The 21906-nt window shown below is 53.2% G+C and overlaps 1 protein-coding gene and 1 long non-coding RNA gene across 2 annotated transcripts; both read left to right on the top strand.

Annotated features, from left to right (window-relative positions):
* The first annotated feature begins 54 nt into the window (after nucleotides 1-54).
* Nucleotides 55-4434, top strand: IER2 (immediate early response 2). The gene is made up of 2 exons (XM_020887078.2): nucleotides 55-187; nucleotides 2548-4434. Exon 2 carries the CDS (start codon nucleotides 2796-2798, stop codon nucleotides 3462-3464), a length of 669 nt encoding a protein of 222 aa, XP_020742737.2. The 5' UTR covers nucleotides 55-187; nucleotides 2548-2795; the 3' UTR covers nucleotides 3465-4434.
* Nucleotides 4435-11651: 7217 nt separating this feature from the next.
* Nucleotides 11652-13251, top strand: LOC139033720 (uncharacterized). Its single transcript, XR_011486199.1, has 2 exons — nucleotides 11652-11848; nucleotides 13033-13251. It is a non-coding gene; the product is annotated as an uncharacterized lncRNA (long non-coding RNA).
* Nucleotides 13252-21906: the final 8655 nt, after the last annotated feature.

Below are 21906 nucleotides of genomic sequence, written 5' to 3'. Positions count from 1 at the left end.
TCTTCAGTCATCTTGGTTGTGGGCAGAGACGGTTTCCTGTCTGCAAGAACCGCCCCTTCGCTCTCGGTCCCTAGCTGTGTCCTAGTTCTGTCTCACTGGGTTCGACTCGAGAGCTCCGAATCCCTCGGTTCGAGACCCAGCCCCTCGGATTGTTGCTGCGCAACCTCAGTTTTCCCTTCCGAGCAATGTACATAATGTCTCCTTCAAAACAGGCGAGATTATGGCTGGGGAAGGGGCTCATTCATTTGTGGGCCGTCGTTATGGACTCCTTGAGCCTGCACCCAAATCCTGTCCTAGGAGATGGGAGATGGTCCCAGGCCAGGGTCGGAGTGGCAGGTTTGGGGGCAGGGTGAAGTGCGGGCATTCTATATAAAGTTCTGAGGGAGACTCTTCCCCTCCTCTTTTTTCCTGCGGAGGAGGGAAGCCTCGAGATCGCCCTGGGGCGGGTTGGCCCTGAGTAGGGGCCCTAGAGAAGCTTCGAGGGGTGGTGGTGGTGAGGTCTTTCTGGGTGCGATCCTTGGGGTCGCCAGACAGGGTGCGGTGGTGGCTCTGAGAATGGTCTGCAGGGAAGTCCTCAGCGTGTGAAGAGGGACCGGGAAAGTCTGGATAGGGACACATAGGATTGCCACCTATGTGACAGAACCCTTCTGTGTGGCGTCGCTGGGAAAATCAGTTTTTTAATAGGAGGGAAGCAGCTGTCTCCTGTGTAGGGTCCGGATTTCTGGAGCGGGATGTCTGAAGTCCTTGGAGGGTTGCCCCTGTTGTGCGTCAGAGAGAGCTGGAGATGTCGTTGTGAAGTTTCGGGGAAGAAAGGCACAAGAAATGGGGGCATCCTCAGCAGGTTGCTGTAATATGTGGAAGGATCGCTGAATGGAGACAGTTCGGGGAGAATTCTTAGAGACGAGAGAATACTTGCTGAACTTCCCTGTGCCGGGGTTGGGTGCTGGAGGATCTGAGCATGCTCCAAAGGTGCAGATCAGTGTTTGGTGGAGGTGCAGAAATACTTGAAGGGGGGGGGGGTCTGGGAGAGTTTCCATGGGAGGGGTGGCGAGGACAGGAATGTAGTGACCCTTGGGTCCTTAGGGAGTTGCTACTTGTGTTGGCAAGGTCTTTGTGTGTAGGTCTCTGGGAGATGGCTTCAGTGCAAGCCCGCCAGCAGGGGGCTTTCCCGGAGAGGTGTCACACCTTTCTGGCCTCCGGAGGAAAAGCAAAACTTCCCTCTCACTCTCCGCGGACCCCGCTGCACGCGGCTCCGGAAACTGGGGGCTCCAGTCAACTCTAGCTGCCGGTAGAGGGAGAGCGGAGGGGCGTGCGGGGAGGCTAAGGTACCACCCCCGCTCATCCGGAAGAGGCCGGCTACAGTCACGTACTGCGTTCCCGGCCCTTGTCCTTATAAGGGCATCCGGAAGCGGCTCGCTCTTGCCCTACGTCACTACTTCCAAATTTAGTTGTGGAAGTATGGCTGACAGAGTGGCGGGAAGGTTCGCGCACCGGTGTGGAGGGGGCGGGGGAGCTTGCCCTTAAAGGGCCCACACCACGAATGAAGGGAAGTGTTCGAACAATTTCGCGGTTTTTGAGGAACTGGAAATATTTCTTGGAACCTTAGTGCGTAGCAGAAGGTGGGGCCGCTGTTTTCTATCCATCTGCTCTCTCTCTGCGTTGCTCCGTTTCCAAGTCCCAATCCAGCTCCGCCTCCCCGGGAGCAGAGGCGGAGCTCGGCTGCGTCGTTTGAGGGGCCACAGCCACGTGCTCACTCGGGCAGTGTTGCTGCCTGGTCCTCCGCCTTAGGGCATGGACGCCTCCGGTGGATTTCTTGCGGAGGGAAACAGAGGGATGTTCGATGCGGAGCACAGAGACAGTAGCTTGGGCTGCGCTCGTGTCTTCAGACATCCACATCCCGTGGAGTGGGCAGCTTTGCCCTAGAGCCAGTCAGTGTGTCCTGCCTTCTTACCGCCTCTAAACAAGGGGAGTGAGGAGGGTGGGCGGAGGCTGGCAAGACAGGCGTGCTGGAGGCTCCGCTGATCCCCTTTCACCGCTGTGGCTCAAGTATTCGTTTAGCGAATATTGGACGAGTCCCTGTGCCTTGGTGTCCCCGCCTAAAGAAATAAAACACAACTAATCCTCCATGGAGTGGAAGTGAGAGATCAATGAGATGTTTATGATAGGAAAGCCTTTAGCGCCTGGCACTTAGCAAGTGCTTAATAATTGTCAGCACCATTATTGATTTAAAAAACCCACAAACATTAATTAGGCTCCTGGTAGATGGTAGACACAGTTCCCACCGGGGAGCTACCGTTTGGAACCCAAGTTTTCTTGGGTGCGAAGGGAAACGTGCAGCCTATGACCTACAGGGGTCTCCAGACACAACCGGTGGGGGGGCCCCTGAGCCCCACCCACGGCCCCCCTCCCCCGAGCCTGCGCGCGGGTTCAGTGAGCGGCCCTGAGAAAGCAGACCACCCTGAGAGCTCAGCTTGGATTGGGGGACGCTTCTCACAGGAGTTCGGGTCCCTTTTCTTCTCTCAGTAAATTCCACCCTGTCGCTTTAAGGAGTTCTCGCCGAGGCGTCGCGGAAAGCCCGGATGCGGCTCTCTGATTGGGCGGGGCGTCTCGGTGACTTCACTCCGGGTACAAAAGGGCCCGGGTGGCGGGCGCCGGGGCAGAGCGTCCTGGTAGTGTCTCCGCGTGGCTTGTCCTGCTGAGAGTGGCGTGAACGAGCGCGTTTTCCGAAGTGCACCTGCCACCTGCCGTGCCCAGCCGGGAGTCCCTGCCGCCCTCGCCGTCGCCGTCGAGCAGCTATGGAAGTGCAGAAAGAGGCGCAACGGATCATGACCCTGTCGGTGTGGAAGATGTACCATTCGCGCATGCAGCGCGGTGGCCTGCGGCTGCACCGGAGCCTACAGCTGTCGCTGGTCATGCGCAGCGCTCGGGAGCTCTACCTCTCCGCCAAGGTGGGAGCCCAGGAACCCGAGGTGCTGTTGCCGCCCGTCCGCTCCCCTGACCCTCGCCTGCACTCTCGGGAAGCGGAAGCCGCAGCCAAGGCAGCTCCCGGCGACGCTGAGCAGCCCTCTCCGGAACCCATGGACACGCAGGAGGCACCGAGAGCCGAGGAGACCCCCGCCCGCTGTGTCCAGCGCCCCGCCAAAATCAGCCGAAAGCGGCGGAGCAGCAGCTTTAGCGATGGTGCGGACGCCACTCTGGTCCCGAGCAAGAAAGCCCGCTTAGAAGAAGAGGAGGAGGAAGGGGCCTCCTCGGAGGTCCTTGATCGCCTGCAGCCCCCTCCGGCGCAAGCGGAGGGCGCCTTCCCCAACCTGGCGCGCGTCCTGCAGAGGCGCTTCTCCGGCCTCCTGAACTGCAGTCCCGCTGCCAGCTCTCCGACGGCGTCCCCGGCGTGCGAGGCGAAGCCGGTTTGCCGCCCGGCGGACAACATGCTCAACGTGCTGGTACGGGCCGTGGTGGCCTTCTGAGGGTTCCTGAGCGGCGCTACCGGAGCCCAGAGCGCGGGCCGAACCGTCGGCCAGAGTACGCAGACCCGAGGCGAGGCCCACCCCCGGGGGAGCGCTCGCGGAAGCCGTGGAGAGGAGCCGTCGCCCGGGCTGCCCAGAGGCCCCAAGAGGCCCCGGGGAGCCGTCGCTACCTGTGTGCAGCGGCGACGCCAAGGAGCTTGAGCCGGGGGGGCGGGCGCCTTCCCCCCCAGACCTGCTGCTCCCATCGGTGCTGTTTTAACGGACTGAGAGGTGAACCTCACCGACTCCTTCTGGAACTGGGAGACGGGAGGCTTGGTTCTTGAAACTCCTCAGGGTCGGACGTTTTTTTTAACTGGGGCCTATGCTGCCCTCTCAATAAGGTTTTTCAATCGTTGGTGTTTGCGTTTCCAACTTCAGAGAATTCCAGGCACTCCCCTTCCCCCTCCTGTGACATACTTGTGCAAGCGGTCATCGTTGCGTCATGGGGCAGACGTGGGGAGCTTCCTGCTGCCATGCGTGGGTGGGGGCCGGGAGGAGGACCTGGGGTGTGGACCGCCCTGGGGAATGGGAGGAGGGCGGCCTGAGTCACTGCGCCTTCCCTTGCTGCGGGTTATTGCCCGAAGCCCCTACGCCTCCGGAGGTAGAGGGCTGATCTAATTTCATTTTAAAATTTTTTCTCATCTGGTGCATTAGAGGTGGGGATGTTATTCACCGTCTCAAGCTTGACCCTCAGACCCACAGGCACAATCAACCCGGACGTTCCTGGTCTGAATCACAAAAATGGGGGGAGGGGTGCTCAGAGCGCTGTAGGGCTGAGAAGGGATCAGTGGTTGGCGAGACTGGGCCAGTATGGGGGAGGCGGGAGATTCTCGCCAGGGCGTTTTGGGGTTCTGTTTGCCTTTACTGGTTGATTCTGGTAACTCCCTCTATCTGGCCTTTTTGCCAGATAGGAAAATAAAGACCAATTGTATACAAAGTCTGCGCAGCCCGTCTGGTTTTCTTCGCTGGTGGGGGAGGGGCAGGGTTAAGGGGTCAAGAGCTGGCGGCGGCTTGCTGGGGCCCCAGAAACCGGTTTGACCGCTACCACGTGGGCAGAGTGGGCGGGAAGGGGGCGACCCCTTTTCTTTACCAGAGCACTTGCGTGCTGGACGGCTGGCGCTCCAACCTTTCCTTAAACGTCGCACGTTTGAAGGGATCTTGGACACACACCCCCTCCCTACAACTCTGGGTGGCTTTCCGAGTTAAGATGTTTGGGGGATACTGCTGGGTACAGTGCCCCTAGCCGACTTGGGTATCGGGCCTCCTTTGGAGAATAGAAGGATAGCTACCCTCCCCCCACTTGATTAACTGAATCGGCAAGATTCCCAGGATTGGGGTGGGGCTGGACAGGTGAGCTCTGGAGCGCCCTTTTACGCCCAGTTCCAGTCTCGGGCGGTGTAACTGTGTGGTTCAGGCAAGGACCTGAGCTTCCAGCCTCGGTTTCCTCATACGCAAAATGGGCGCCAGCAACTTCCCTTCGAGGCTGTGGGTTTAGAAATACCCGTGGGAGTACTCGTTGGCTTTGGCCCCACCCCGTCCCCAGGCTCGCCACCCGAGAGAAAACCCTGACAGTTTCCCCAACGCCGGTTCAGGAGAGTGACAGTCGGCGTCGCCCCAGGGGGTGGGGGTGGGGGCTGTGGGAGGACAAAGGAGCCGCAGGTGCGGGGAGTGAGGACGGCGGGAGGCTCCGGGAAAGCTCCCGCCCCGCCTCCAGACGGCCGGCTCCGCCACCGCGGCTTCCCGAGACCCGGGGGACCTGACCCCGAGGCCGGAGGGGAGGAGGAGGAGGGCGCGGTGGAGGGGCGGCTCCGCCCCAGAACGCCCGCCCCCGGCTCGCCTCCAGGCTCGTTCACCCGCCGCACTCCTGTCTCCCAGTGTCCCTCAGCCTCCTCCCTCACCCCACCTCCCACCCCTCACCCCAAGGGGATCTCGCCTCCTCCGCAGCCTTCCCTCCGGGGAAATGTGAGACTTCAGTTGCCGCCCACTTGGGGGATCGACCCACAACTCCCCAAAGGGATGTAGCGGGGGGACTGGAACCCCACACTACTGGCGGTAGCTCATTGCGTCCGCGTGGGAGCAGCTCCCTCGCGAACCTGGCCCGGCCCGGGAAGTCCCCGGCGACTGGGGAGGGGGCATTACCGCGCATCCTGTCGCAGGAACCGCCTGGCGCTTCCTTCCGCGGGAAGCTGCTAGGCCGACCCCCGCCCCCGCCGGGGCCGCCTGGGGGTTTCCGGCGCCAGGTCGCGGGGGCTGAGGGCTGGAGACGATGCCGTGGGAGATAGGCAGAACACCGCCCGCCCCGCGCCCCCAACACACATACATCCCCTTAATTCATTCTCCTCCCCAAGACCCTATTTCACCCATTTGTTGTTGCTGTTTAGTCTGTGTAAGTCGTGTCTCTTCGACCCCATGGACTGTAACCTGCCAGGCTCCTCTGTCCATGGGATTTCCCACGCAAGAATACTGGAGTGGATTGCCATTTCCTCGTCCAAGGGGTCTTCCCCACCCAGGCTGGAACCTATGTCTCTTGCTTGGCAGGCGGATTCGTCAACCACTGAGCCACCTGGAAAGCCCCCTTTCAGCATAAGAATTGTTCAGTCCCCTAGTCGTGTCCGATTCCTTGCGACCCCAAGGACTGCAGCTGGCCAGGCCTCCCTGTAAGGAATGTGTATTCATGCCCCAGAAGAATAGACAAAGTTGAAAATTTTGTCAACAATCGACTTTGGTGAGACCTCGAGTTTCCACCCCATTACATGGCCTTGGGTTATTGGGACAAACCCTCTGGGCAGTGATCGATTGGACCACAGCTGTGAAAACTGAAAGTGTCACCGATCTCATGACCAACCGATACCCCAGGGAACCTCAGACCTGCAGAAAGAGGCTCCAGAAGAGTGTTCACTACAGTGTTATCCAAAATGGGCACAAATTGAAAAAACAACCTACATGCCCATCCGACTGGACTGGTCTGGTAGAATGTGGACTATTCACCACTCCCTCCCTAAAGGTTGAAAGTCCTCAGCCAGAAAGATCTCCTGGGGAGTGGGGAGGTGGGGGGGTGGAAATAACTCAGAACCATCATGCTGAGTGATGGAGCCTAGGTGTGGAAGTGGCACGATGAGGACAGATTCCAGGGCCAGATGACCAGTTTACTTGCTGTGCCCGTTTGGGCAAGTCACTTCATCTCTCTGGGCCTCAGTTTCCCTGACTGTAAATTATGGACAATAATAGTCCCTAGCTCTTGGGTTTATTGTGACAGTTAAGTGAGATAATACACATAAAGTGCTTAGCAAAGTGCCTGGCATGCAAGGCATGCCACTTTATGATTTATTATTTTTAGAGGCTAATAATAATAATTATTATTATTTATTGTTAGTACTTTATTATTGTTAGAGGCTGGAATGGCAACAGTTCATTTCAAAGCACATACAAGGGGACTTCCCTGGTGGTCCCGTGGTTGAGAGTCTGCCTTCCAATACAGGGGACATGGGTTTAATCGCTGGTCGGAGAACTAGGATACCACATGTCTCAGACCAACTGAGCTTGTGCTTTTCAGCGAGCAGAAGCCTGCGTTCCCCAGCTAAGACCCACCACAGTCATAAATAAATAAAATTAAAAAATAAAAGCACATACAAGGACTCCTTTGGTGGTTCAATGGTTAAGAATCTGTCTTGCAATACAGCGGACATGGGTTCCATCCCTTGTTGGGGAGCTAAGATCCCACATGCCACAGAGCAACTAAGCCCTTGAGACACAGTTAGAGAGTCCGTGTGCCACGATGAAAGATCACGCATGAAGCAATGAGGATCCAGCATGCCACAGCTAAGACCTGACACAGCCAAACAAATAAATTTAAAAAATAAATGAAAGCACATATGGCAGGTACTACTATATATAAAATATAGAAACAACAAGGACCTATTGTATAGCTCAGGAAACTATATTCCATATCTGTAGATAGCTATATCTGTGCATTGGAAACGAATCTGAAAAATAGTATTTATCTGTATATCTGCATTATTTTGCTGTACCACTGAACTAATGTAACATGGTAAATCAACTATGCTTGATAAAAAGTTTGTTTTGAAAACAAAATAAAAGCGCCTGCAGCAATACAAGTGTGATGTATGGGAGAGTGGGTATAGACACTGTGCTAAGCCAGGGAGCTGGAGGGATGGCTCCCTCTGCCAATGTGAATAAGAGATCCCCTCTCAGCTCCGGAGTTTGTTCTAATCCTAACGGTCTAACAGGGTTAATTCTTTCTTCCTCCCAACCCCCACACATTCCTGCTTTACTCCCCACCTCACCAACAGTTCCTGCCTCAGGCCCTGGTCTGGTCTCTATTTATAGTCAACCTTAGATAGGCTCCTTCAGTCTTTTTTCTTGTTAAAAAATATTTATTTGGTTGTGCTGGGTCTTAATTGTGGCATGCGGGATCTTTCAGTTGTGGCATGTGCGATCTAGTTCCCTGACCTGGGATGGAACCCTGGCCCCCTGCACTGGAAGCTGGACTCTTAGCCACTGAACCACCTGGGAAGCCTCAGGCTCATTCAGTCTTCAGGCCCTAACTGCCAACTCTATATGTGTATCTGTGTGTGTGTGTGTGTGTGTGTGTCTGTCTGTCTGTCTGTCTGTGTATTAGTAGTTCGGTCGTGTTTGACTCTGCAATCACATGGACTGTAGCCCACCAGGTTCCTCTGTCCAGGGAATTCTCCAGGCCAATACTGAAGTGGGTTACCATTCCCTTCTCCAGGGGATTTTCCTGATCCACCTAGGGATTGAACCTGGGTCTGCTACATTGCAGGCAGATTGTTTACCGTCTGAGCCACCAGGGAAGCCCACCTCTATACTGAATCCCAAATGGCCCTCTCCATCCTGGACTTCCCCCCCAGCTCCCAGACTTGTCTGGCCAAACCCTCTCTCTGTGTCTTCCCTTGAGGGTCTAAGGTATTCCAAACCTAGCAGGAGCTAAAGAGGATTCTTGCTGCTTCCTGCCAGCAGTTCAACTGAGGAGGAATCTTTCTTGACTTCTTTTTTCTCTTTCCCTTAGATGCTGTCAGCTAGACTTCCCATCCCACTCCAAGCTTTTCCCCACCCTCTTGGGTGCCACCCTGCTTGAGCTGGGATCCCACCTCTCACTGGGGATTGGGCAGTGGCTTCCTCCCTGCCCTTGACCCCCACAATCTATTTTATGCAGCAGCTGCACTGATCTTATAAAATGCAAACTGGATCATATGACTCCCCCAGCTTTCCTCTGCTTCAAGTACACTGATATCCTTTCTGCTTGGAGAACAGGGCAGGTGTATTCCAGCCCCGGGGCCTTTGCACTTGCTGTTCCTTATGCCTACAATGCTCTTCTCCCAGATGTGCACAAGTCCATCCTCACTTTCTTTAGGTTTCTGCTGAAATGTCACCTCCTTGGAGAAGCCTTCTGTGGCTACTTGATCCAAAATAACAATAACACCCCCACTGTGCTACTCTGCTCCTGCATCCTGCTCAGCCTTCCTTAAAGCACTGCTCATCTCCTGATGTTTATGTTAGGTTTAGCATCCATGCCCCCATTCAAATGTCGCTTCCACAAATGAATGCCTAGCCCAGGCCTGAATGAGTGAATATGGTTGTCTGGGGTGCTAAGGGCTTAATACTTATCCCATTACTCACTGGCTTTCCATGGCCCTTATAATTGAATTTCCCAAATTTCAGGGTCAGGATTTTTGTCACATCTGTTTAACAAACATATTGTTATTTAAGTAATATGTATTTTTCTAACTTTTAACTCACTTGTTAATCACTCACTAGAGTCGGACATGACTTAAGGACTGTCGACTTTAAAAAAAAAAAGCGAAACATGAGAGTTTCAAGTTAAGTTTTATTTGGGACAAAATGAGAACTGCAGCCCAGGAGACAGCATCTCAGATAGCTCTGAGAAACAATTCCAAAGATGTAGGGGGAAAGGACAGTATGGATGTGATTTTGGTAAAGGGGGAGTACAGGCAATCAAGCAAACAATTTTTTATAGAAGATTTTTCCTGGTCTTCTGAAGCTTCCACTAGTCTTCACCATGAAGCATTTTAGTGCTTTTCTCGATATGAGGAGATTCAAGAGTTAGGCTCAGAAAATCAGCTCCTGAGACTACTATCTGTCTGAAGACCTGTCCTGCCAGCCCCGCTACAACCACCAGCACAGAATGCCTCATTTCTGCTCTCCACCCTGAACTCCTTTGGGGGGTTGGAGGTCAGCAGCTGCAGCAGTACACAATTTAATCCTTGCAGACATAGATGGCAAGCACCCATGAAAAGTGCCAATTTATAATTGAGCGGACTAAACAACAGCATGATGCATGGAAGGTAACAGTTTTAAAAGTTACAATGAAAATGAAACAATATCACAAGACCCTACTGAAACAGTAGCTAGTGTGAGGTTCCAGAGAGCTTTCTTTGTTACAAAGGAAGATTAAGAAGGTTGAAGACATTGTTGCCAAAGGAACACTATCCTTAAATTACTGCTCCGCAGGTGGCACAGTGGTAAGAATCCGCCTGTCAATGCAGGAGATGTAAGAGATGTGAGGTTGATCTCTGGATCAGGAAGATCCCCTGGAGAAGGAAATGGCAACCCACTCCAGTATTCTTGCCTGGAAAATTCCATGGACAGAAGAGCCTCATGGGCTACAGTCCATGGGGTTGCAAAGAGTCTGACACAACTAAGCATGCATGCAGGTCCTTAGACTAGCTGAAAAGGGAGAGACTCTGACAGATTCCTTAAGTTATTTAAATAACATTGAATCAGTTTGCCCCCGTCCCAGAATTAGGAAAATTCTGCTTCTTGAAGAAGGACAAAACTCCTGTGACTGAAAGATGCTGCTCGATTTCTGCCCATCCCTGGCTAATCTTGCATCATTCTCTGGCTACACTGACCCACTTTTTGTTTCTTGTGTTTCCACAATCTTCCCAGCCACAGGACCTTTGTATATGTTATCTTCTAAGATTCTTTTCTCTTCCCTATGGTGGTTTAGTCACTCAATTGTGTCTGACTCTTTGCAACCCTGTGGACTGTAGCCCACCTGCCAGGCTCCCCTGTCCATGGGATTCTCCAGGCAATACTGGAGTGACTTGCCATTTCTTTCTCCAGGGGAACTTCCCCACCCAGCAATCAAACCCAAGTCTCCTGTATTGCAGGCAGTCTCCTGCATTGCAAGCAGATTCTTTACCCACTAAGCCACCAGGCCAGCTTCTCCCTGTTCACCTAGTTAACTCATTTTAGCCCAAGGGCAAATCATCACCGAATTTTCCCTTCTACCCTCCATTTCCGTCTAAGACCCCTATGTTAATTTCCATTCTGATCACGAGCTACTTTGTAGCAGTATTGGTGATAGTGGTCGTAGTATTTATCACAGTTTCAGTGTTACATTTGCTTTTGGTTTTGTCTCCTCTTCTAGCTTGCGGTCTCCATGAGGGCAGAGATGAACCCAGTAGACGCTTACTAAGTGGTTTTTGTGAATGAATGATGCATTTGCTACTTTGCTTTAAGGCCGGTCCTTTTTCTTTTTTTCTATGAGGTTTTATTTTATTATTTTTATTTTTCCATTTATTTTTATTAGTTGGAGGCTAATTACTTTACAAAGGCGGGTCCTTTTAATGCCCACTTTTCACACACTGGGAAACCGACGTCCAGAGAGGATTGCCCTGAGGGAGAGCAAGTAGGGGATAGCTCTAGTGGTGCCCCTCCCCCCATTTAGAGATTCGCTATCACCCCCACCCACCCCTACTTCCTCCACTGTGTGGGACCTAAGGAACACACGCCCCAGCCCTGGACTCCGCTGAGCTGGAAAAGGGCCCGTCCACAGGTCAAGACCAGCCCAGAAGCGGCTCCCAGACCGGTTTAGCCGGTTCCAGGAGCGCGGGCGGGGTCCAGCCGCCCCAGGCGGTTAAGACGCAGACCTAACGAGATTGCCAGAGGCTCGGGGCGGGCGCTTGATTTACAACTGGAACTTTGAGTCCTAGGCGGGGCCCCTGGGCTGAGTGGTTTAGCCAAGCCAGAGGGCGGGGTTATCCGGGTGTCAATCACATACATGGGCGGGACATGCAAATCAAGCCGCTTTCCATTTTTCTCTGGGCCCCGCCCCTCCGCGCTGCACCGAGCTACTTCCTAGAACTCACGGTGTCGGTCGCAGGCTCAGGCGGCCCCGCCCCTCCCCCAAGCTGTCCCTCCCGGGTTCCGCCCACATTGTCGGCGCTTAGCCACCCCCTTATCCCAGCGCCCCGCGGATGTAGGGGCGGGGTTTAGGAGCCGAGCGGGAAGGCGGAGGCCGTGCAGTGGGCTCCTGGGGCTGGGGGTCGGCTCGGAATCAGGTAAATGGCACCGGAAGCTAAAGGGGGATGGGGATTCCCAGTTTGAGGCTCAAGCTGCCTGCCCTTGGCGGGGGGGCTACTGAAACCCTCCCGCCAATGTTCGCCTGGAGGAGCCCAGACCCCCACACCGGTGTCCAGGGGAGGCCAGGACACGCACACCCCAGCCAGTAAAGTCTAGTGGAGTTCAGATCCACACACCTGTGTTCGGGGGGCCCAGGCCTTCCCCATCCGTGTCCGGGGTCACTCTCACTAGGTCATTTCATATCGGTTTGCTTTGAGGCTCAGCCTAGAGGGGTGTTCTGCCCGCCTGTGTCGGGGTAACTTAAGGTCTCCCCAAATGTGTGTTCAGGGGAGTTCAGCCTAGGGACTAAGGCCCTCAACTTGCATGTCCAGGCCCAATACCAGCTCTCTGCCTGCCCCTTTCTTGCAGTCCTTCCCAGCAGAAATTGCCCTGGGTCCCCATTCCGCCTCCCCTCTCTGCCCTTTTCTTCCTTTCTCCCTTCCAGCCTCCTGGCCTCACCAGCTTCAGAGCAGCACCCCCTCCCCAGCACATTGTTGACTCTCAGTTAAGAAGCTATCAGCCTTCACAGTCTGGCCACCCTCCCTTCGGTACCCTAGGCAGCTCCCCGGAGGCCCCCTGGGGTCCTGTCTTCTCCGCCCACCACCTGACTGGCACCACTTAACTTCCCCCTAATCCTGTCCACCCACATCTGGCTGCCAGCTGCTCACCCTCACCCTGCAGGCCCCCCAGGGTCTCCTAGGGAATTGCTCACAGCTCTCCGCCTCCTTCTGTGCCCCCACATCCAGACTGCCCCGCCAAAGCAGAACCATCCCCCCTCCCTGGCCCCCCATCCAAATCTGCTAATCAGAAAAAGTCCTAGCCTAGTGCCTGGAAGAGAGATCTGAAATCAGAGACGGGGTGGGGTGTGAAACTTTCCAGCACAGAGATGCTGGGGGTGGGGGAAATGGGTGGAGGGAGACAGGAGCTTAAGTTGTACCTAAAGGCTTGAGATCAAAGCCGTCTGCCTTCCAGATGGGGGCTGTGGGGGAGGGTTGCCCCCCTGGGGGCGGGTAAACCTGAGCACTCCCCCCTTCCTCGGAAACCCCCCGAGACTCTGCGGTGACAGCTGTGCCCCAGCCCGCGCCCGGCGGGTTTCCTTTTCCGGTGCTTGCTCTCCCGACAGGCTGGCCTGCAGTCTGGAGACACTGCGCCTGGCCCTTTTGAAGGGGCTCCCTGGAGGGTCTTCCTGGACAAGAGGGAGGGACCAGCTGGAGAACAATGGTCTTCTGTGGCTCCCGGACGCCAGGCGCTTCCTGTTAAACCCTTCCCTGGGGACCCGGCTGCAGAGGGGAGCGAGGCGAGGGGATTGACAAAGTCAGCAAATGCACTGCATTTTCTCTCGTTCCTCGTCTTGTTTGTGAAAGTATCAGGAAGCGGTAAGGCGAATGCAGACCTTGCCCTCCTCGGCGGAGTCACTCTGGGCGTTTCTTTTCCGCTCTGTGGCTGGGGGTTGTGCCCCCAGGGGATGGGGCGTGGTTAGAAATCCCGAGATCTCTGGGGCTGGACTTGGCCCGGCTGGGGACCCAGGCATCTCAGGTGATTCCGAAGTGTGGCTGTATTTGCCAACCATGGTTCTAACTACTTTGCTAGGTGAGCTGGAGGTTGCGGCCCCTGAGCCATTCCCGAGGTGGGCTGGGCCTCGGTTTCCCTCAGTTTAGGATTTCTCCCAAGCATTGGGCCAGAGCACCGGCTGGTCCTGAGGGGCCAGAGCGGCAGTGAGCTGAGCCGAGGGTCTTGGAAACACGCTGCTCTTCCTAGGAGCCCTGGGAAGATATGTTGGGGAATTAGCCACTGTGTTAATAGAGCCTTCATGCAAAGTCCACTGTGTTTACAAAGCTAACCTAAGATGCATCCTCAGAAGATTCTGTGAGCCTCTGAAGGGCCCCCGGAGACTCTGCATCCAACCCCAGGGGCTTCCGGTTAGAGACCAGATAACATGCCCTATTTTACGAAGAGACAGTGTATGTTGATATTTAACTGCCAGCCAGGTACTTTGCTGGGTATACTTGTTAACTTAGTTAAACTGTGCCACCTGAATATTCATTGAAAGGACTGATGCTGAAGCTGAAGCTTCTATACTTTGGCCACCTGATGTGAAGAGCCGATTCACTGGAAAAGACTGATGCTGGGAAAGATTGGCGGGAGGAGAAGGGTCTGACGGAGGATGAGATGGTTGGATGGCATTAGTAACTCAATGGACAAGAGTTTGGACAAACTCCAGGAGATGGTGAAGGACAGGGAAGTCTGGTGTGCTGCAGTCCTTGGGTCACAGAGTTGGATGCGACTGAGCGACTGAACAACCACAAAACCCTGCCCCAAACTTGGGTCAGAATTAAAGTCGGCACTTTCGCTAAGCCCATTTTATGAATGAGGGAGTCGAGGCACAGAGCAAACATTTGTCTAGTAATACAAAGCCCATTGTTCTTCTTTCTCTCCTGGATTTGGTGGTGGAGGACAGAGTGGATGGTTAGGTGGATTTTTCTTACGTATACCCAGCAACTTATCTCTGGTTCACAGATAAGGAAAGAGAACTCAGGGTGGTGAGATCACTGGCCAGGTCTCTCGCCCACCCCCAGGTAGTGTTTTCTCTCCTGGCCTCCTGTGCTTGCCACCCACTGGCTTCACCCACCAGCTTCCTTCAGCTTTTTCACACCCACTTGCTGGGTAATTCTGTACTATCTTTTTTCCTGCTTCTTCTGGTGAAAACATCCCTGGGGGCCAATTTGTGCATCCTCAGCCCAGGGGTTTGATGAGGATGAAGTTGTACTTGGGTGTTTTGTGTGTGTGGTTTTTTGTTTTTTGGTGCACTTTGCAGTTTAGAGAATCTTAATTCCCTGACCTGGGTTCATGCTTCGAACCTGTGCCCCCTGCGGTGGAAGCTTGGAGCCCTAATCACTGGGCCGCCAGGGAATTCCCTGGGTTTAAGTTTGGGTGTTTGTTGTTGTTTCATGTTTTTGATGATCATTACTAACTGAGCAAATCCAAACCACTGCTAGACTAGAAAGGCTGCTTTGGGCTGGGGGTGGGGGCCCTTGCTGGTGTCTGGGACAGGAAATGGTTTACCGCTGCACCGTTTAGACCCGAGGGTGAGGGCGGACGGGGAGGGCCATCAGAGGCTGCCAGCCCTGTTAGGTGCATGTTGGAGGCCACAGGAGACTGGCTCTCGGGCCTAGCATCTTGGCCCCAGGCCAGCCCTCCACCAACCAGCTGCTACCTGAGCTCCCTTCCCCTCTCTTACCCCCTCCCCTTCCACCCTCTTCCCCTTCCCTGCTGTGGCCCGCCCTTCCGGAATGAACCTTGTCCTGGCTTCTAGCCACTGGGAAGGCCAAAACAAGCCTGCAATTACTCACTGCCAGGCCCTGCAGGCTGCCGCTCCTCTCGGAAGCTCAGCGTGGGGCAGGGGGTGGAGCTCTTCCCCCCCCCCCCCCCCCCCGGGCTATGTGAGGCTTCCATCTTCAGATAATACCCTGCGCTTTCTGGCTCCCCTTTATGAAGTGTTAAGTCGCTCAGTCATGTCTGGCTCTTCACTACGATCCAATGGACTCTAGCCCACCTGGCTCTTCTATCCATGAAATTTTCCAGGCAAGAATACTGGAGTGGCTTGCCATTTTCTCCTTCAGGGGATCTTCCTGACCCAGGGATGAGACCTGGATCTGCATTGCAGGCAGATTCCTATACCTTCTGAGCCACCAGGCACGCTCCAGGGACATCACCTCATAAACAGATACTCGGATTTCCGAAGTACTCTCCTGTTTGGGACTAGGTGTTACCTTCTGAGAAGGGAGGTGGTGAAATGAGTTCTTTTTCTTTTGGTTTGGGGATCCTAGTTCCCTGATCAGGGAAGGAATCTATGCCTCCTGCATGGAGCCCTAACCACTGGACTGCCAGGAAAGCCCCTCTCAGGGAGAAACTGAGGTTGTGAGAAGGGGCTCGCCCCAAAATCTCCAAAGCCTTCCTTTTAGCCAGGGGGTACTTCCCCTCCCTTGCTCTGCTATGCATCTCAGGGCTGCTGCTTGGAAGATGGGGCCACGGAGAAGGGAGTGTGCAAGAGGGGGCCCCTGTGGACTCTGCACTCAGCAGGCACTAATGCGTCTGTCTTCAGCCTGAGCGTTCTTCTGTCTCCCCTGGCCACCCTCCCTTGTTCCAGTTCTCACGACTCTCCGGACATCTGTGGGTGGGGCATACTTTTGCCCAATCTTCCAGTGGTTATACTGTGACTAAAGCCAGGCCTGTCCCTGGAGACTGGGAGGCTGGAGCCAGCGTGCACCCACGGGGCCGCATGTCCCAAACTTGACCTGGGTTTCTGGTCAGACCGGGTGTACTGGCGGGAAGGCTGGGTCTTTTCAACACCCTGTGTTGAGGTTGAGTCTAGGCCCAGCAGGTTACACACACAGACACATGCACACTCACACAGCTCTGGGAAATTTTCTGCCCACCCTCTGAATGGCCCAGGTTCCCTCTGATTGTCCTGAGTTACCCTAGTATCCCTGCTCTTGGTGAATTTTCCTCCTTGCAGCTATCAATATGTCCTAGAAAGCTGGGGAAAGATCCTCAGTGAGAACCATCCTCCTGCCAGCCACCCATCAGATGGCCCGGGCTCTCAGGCATGCTCCCTGCTCCGTGCTCAAAGCGAGCACAGTTCTTCCCCCAAACCTTCTCTCCTGTTGGAGCAGAGCCCATCCTGTCCCGTTGCCATGGCATCTGTAGTACCCAGAAGCCAGGTGGTCTTTTGTTCCCTGATGTCCCTTCCAGGCTCAGACACTTCTGAGCCCAGCGAGAGTCACTCGGTGCCCCTGTGTCCCCCATGTTCACTGAGGCTGTATGCCCCAGCAGCTCATCTGTCCCTCCTCCCATGACTCTGAGACGGGCAGTGATAGCACGTATACAAATTTCAGATGTGAACTCGGATCTATGAGAGATTTGGAGACTAAGGTTTTTTTTTTTTTAATAGTCATTTCCTTTTTAAAAAAAATATTCATTTGGCTGCATTGGGTCTTAGTTGCAGCATGTGGGATCCCTCGCTGCAGGGCACAGGCGTCTCTAGTTGTGGCCTGTGGTCTTCTCTTTAGTTGTGCACAGGCTCAGTTGCCATGATTTATGTGGGGTCTTAGTGCCCTGACCAGGGATCGAACCTGAGTCCCCTGCATTGGAAGGTGAATTCTTAACCACTGAACCACCAGGGAAATCCCAGATCTGCAGGTCTTAAGAATGACAGTCATCACAACAGCTGTTGCTTCCTAGTTTAGGCACTTCACCTCTGGAGTCATCATCACAAAGATTTACTGCCTTATCCTCCTTTCACATTGTGGAAACTGAGGCATGGCAAGTTTGGATAGCTTGCCTGCTAATATGTAGTCTTTACTACATAGCAAAAAAGTGCCAGTTTCTTGACTCTCGACTTTCGAGGCTGGATCATTCCCTGTTGGAAACGATGAGGGCACTGCCCCATCTTAGAATGCTGAGTTGCCATCCTGGACTCCCTTCACCAGTGTTACCTGAAAACTGGGTTCACTTCTTGGTTGGGCATCAAGCCAGACACCACCAAGGAATTGGGGTGGTTAAGAATCTGCCTTCCAATGCAGGAGACTCACTCAGGTTCCATTTCTGAGGGGGGAATAAGACCCCACATGCCACAGGACAACTAAGTCTGAATCACAACCAATGAACACCCCCCCCCACCCCCGCTCTGGAGCCCATGCACCACAACTAGAGAGAAGTTGCAACTAGACAAGTGTACGTAGCAACACAAGACCTCACATGTGAAACAAGGATCCTAAGGCCTGAGGCAACCAAATAAGTAAATATTTTTTAAAAAAAGAAAGACAACCAAGTCGAAGATCAGGGGGAGGAACGACTTAATACTTGGCAGCAAGTAAGAACACCAGGCTTTTGAACTGCAGTGTTGGAGAAGACTCTTGAGAGTCCCTTGGACTGCAAGGAGATCCAACCAGTCCATCCTAAAGGAGATCAGTCCTGGGTGTTCATTGGAAGGACTGGTGTTGAAGCTGAAACTCCAATACTTTGGCCACCTGATGCGAAGATCTAATTCATTGGAAAAGACCCTGATGCTGGGAAAGATTGAGGGCAGGAGGAGAAGAGGACGACAGAGGACGAGATGGTTGAATGGCATCACCGACAATGGACATGGGTTTGGGTGGACTCTGGGAGTTGGTGACAGACAGGGAGGCCTGGCACGCTGTGGTTCATGGGGTCACAAAGAGTCGGACACGACTGAGCGACTGAACCGAACTGAAGAACATCAGGGAGCTTTCCCAAAGTAGTGTCTCCCAGACCAGCAAAATTGGGGAAGTTTTAAGCTAAGCGTACATGCATATTCAGGAGCTGGCTTGAGCAGAGGAGAGCACATCATAGAATTGGGCCAAAGCTTCCCAGGTGGCTCAGTTTTAAAGAACCTGCCTGCCAACGCAGGAGACCTGGGTTTAATCCCTGGAGAAGAAAATGGCAACCCACTCCAGTATTCTTGCCTGAAAACCCCATGGACAGAGGAGCCTGGCAAGCTACATACAATCCCTGGGGTGACAAAGAGTCAGGACTGAGGGACTAAACAACAATAGAGTCCAGGCTTTAGTTGGTTCAAGTCAGGAGGGTCAACAAAGTCATTCTATCCTCCATCTTGGGGGAGAGGGTCTTAGTTCCTGCAGAACTCTAAGACCTGTATCAGATTGTTCGGGAAGAACTAGGACTTTGTTTTGTGGCTGAACAATTGTTTCCTGACTGCTTTTCCTGGGTTCTTACATTTTCTCACTTCCCTTGAGATCACTGATTACTGAGACCTGTTTAAGGGCAAGCCTTAGGGCCAGGCTAAAATCCCCAAATGGCTTAAGCTAAAAATGACTTCATGTTGGTCAAGGAAGTCTGGTTCTCTTTCTTCAGGCTCCCCTCACCGCCCCCCGCCCCAATCCTATCTGCCTATACTGGGTACTGGAGCACCACCTCCTACAGTGATGGCAACAAATAGTGTCCCCAGATGTGGCTTCGTGTTGGTGTGGGGTGGAGGGCAGGCTCACCACCCACTTTTGACTGCCCTGCCTCTTTACATAGGTGCCTGCCTGCAAAGTATCACTGTGTGTGTCTTTCTTTTCCCCCAAACTCTATAGTTCTGAGGATGGAGGTGATTGGCAGGTTCTGGCATCTTGGGGAGAGATTCAGTGAGACTGTCATTCTAGGCCGTGGGTTGCCAGTTCCCCAGGCCCTGGTGGATGGAGACAGGCCAGTTTTTCTACCTTCCTGGTTCCCAGAGGTGGGCGATGGCCCAGACACAGCCCAGGAGCCAGAAGGCGTGGGGAGCCCTGACCTGGCGTCCGGATTTACTGGGTGTTGCCCGGGTGTGTGTTCTGAGACCCAAGGGCCCTTGTGGGTGTGGAGAAGAAGCCAGAAGCTAAAGTAGGCCTCCCGGCCCGCCTGCCTGCCACCCTCACATCCCACCCAGCCCTGGCTCCCGGCCAGCAACTGCCAGAGTGGTGACTCAGAGCGGCAGAGCCCAGGAGAGAAAAAGGGTGCGGGGTGGGGTAGGGGGTCGTCCCCCTCATCCTCAGCCTTCCCAGAACCCCCATTAAGACCAGGACTCTTGAGGCTGCATTTCACACTCCCCTGCACGCCACCACCATCTTCTCTCCCTGCTCCCCACTGGGGTGGGATTTTTTTCTTTTCTTTGGCACCAGGCTATGACAGGAAAACAGAAATGTGTGTGGGGCATGGAATATCTCTAAGGTTGGAGTATATTTAGGCCAGGATGAGAGAGTGTGTGTGGTGGGGCACTGGCCGGAGGGCAGTGAGGGGTGAGCCAGTGTAGGGAGGGAGCTCCCTCCTATAGAGTGCCCTGGTTTCCCAGGGGCAGAGGCAGCGAGGACCAGGGAGGTCCTCGAAGTGGAGGCATGCCCTGCACTGCGCCATGCTGAACATCTACAGTTGAAAACGCAGGGGCCCAGACTGGTTAAGTGGTTTGCCTGCTGGTCTGGCTGGCTGCTAAACTGGAGCGTGTTTTTGCCATATTCGTGCACGCGTGTGTTCACCGGTGCAGCTTTCTGTACAGCCTAATCTGTTCCCAGTCAGACGTGAGATGTGCAGGAAAGCAAGAGGTGAACTGGACCTGAGTCTCCAAACCACAACCCAGCCCAGAGTGGGGTGTGGCGGGGGTTGGGGTGGAGGGGGGATGGGGAGAACATCCGCTCCTCTTCTGTGCACAGCCCTCAGGCTCAGAATGGTTTTGACACTTTTTTCTGTTTCTCTTTCTTTTTCATGTTTGGTTGTAGGGTATAGCCTGGGGCATCGTTCAATCTTAGTTCCCCAACCAGGAATGAAATCATTGAGCTCCCTGCAGTGGAAGCTTGGAGTCTTAACCACTGGACCACCAAGGAAATCCAGTTTTGTTATTTTTTTAAGCAGTTGAAAACAAAAGATTATTCCTTGAAACATAAAAATCATATGAATTATGATTTCAGCCCTTTTAAATTACATTTATACAGTCATGCCCATTCATGTCTGGCTGCTTGGTTGTTCAGTGGCTCAGTTGTGTCCCCATGGACTGCGACCTCATGGACTGCAGCATGCCAGGCTTCTCTGTCCTTCACTGTCTTATCTCCTGGACTTTGTTCAGACTCATGTGCCATTTTTTTTTTTAATTGAGTTAAAATGCACATGACAAAAATTTACCATCATAGCTATTTTTTAAGCATACGGATCAGTGGTATTAAATACAATTTATATTGCTCTGCAACCATTATATCATCTATCCCCACAACTCTTTTATTTTCCCCCCATTTTTTCCCTACTTTTTGGCTGTTCTATGCAGTATGCAGGATCTTAGTTCCCTGACCACAATTTGAACTACCCCCTCCAGTGGCAGCCCCGAGTGCTAACCACTGGACCACCAGGGAAGTCCCACCCCCACAACTCTTGTAAACCTGAAGCTCTGTACCTATCAACTCTCCTGTTCACCTCCCCTCAGCCCCTGGAAACCATCATTCTTCTTTCTGTCTCTATGATTTTGACTAATCTAAGTACTTGGTATAAGTGCTTATAAGAATTATACCGTACTTGTCTTTTTGTGATTGGTTTATTTCACTTAGCAGAATGTCCTCAAGGTTCATTCAAGTTGTAACATGTGTCAGAATTTCCTTTCTTTTTATGTATCTATTATTACTATTTTTAAAAATTTTTTGCCACACTATGCAACATGCAGGATCTTATTAATAGTTCCCCAACCAGGGATGGAACCCACTCCCTCTGCAGTAGAAGTGTGGAGTCTTAACCACTGGACTGCCAGGTGAGTCCCTGGATGATAGCTTCTTTTTAATTAATTTTAAAATTTTTGGCTGTGCAGGGTCTTCCTTGTTTCGAACAGGCTGTCTTTAGTTGTGGTGAGTGGGGACGACTCTTCATCATGGTTCTCATTGCTGTGGCTTCTCTTGTGGAGAACAGGTTGTAGGGCATGCAGGCTCAGAGGTTGTGGCGCACAGGCGTAGCTGCTGAAATCTAACATGTGGAATCTTCCTGGACCGTGGATCGAATTTGTGTTTGCTGCATTGGCAGGTGGATTCTTATCCAGTGCACCGCTAGGGAACTCCTTCCTTCCATTTAAAGACTGAATAATATTCCATTGTGTGGATGTAACACATTTTGGCAATTTCAAGCACTTGGATTGCTTCCATGTGTTAGCCATTGTGAATAATACTGCTGTCAACATGGCTGCACAAATATTTCTTCGAGACCCTGCTTTCCATTCTTTTGGCTGGAATTGCTGGGTCGTGTGGTAATTCCATTTTTAAGTTTTTGAGAAGCCTCCGTACAGTTTTCCACAGTGGCTGTACTCTTTTGCGTTCCTGTCAACAATACACAGGAGCTCCAGTTCTTCATGTCCCCATCAACACTTGTTTTTTGTTTTGTTTCATGATAGCAGCCATCCTCATATCTGTGGCTGCTTTTGTTCTATGGAGACAGGAGGGAAGGGAGCAGGGCACAAGCTTTAAAAGTGTGA

This window comes from Odocoileus virginianus, chromosome 3 (genome assembly GCF_023699985.2).
Source record: "Odocoileus virginianus isolate 20LAN1187 ecotype Illinois chromosome 3, Ovbor_1.2, whole genome shotgun sequence".
NCBI lineage: Eukaryota > Metazoa > Chordata > Mammalia > Artiodactyla > Cervidae > Odocoileus > Odocoileus virginianus.
Note: the sequence above shows the minus strand (reverse complement) of the source record. Positions and strands in the feature narration are given on the sequence as shown.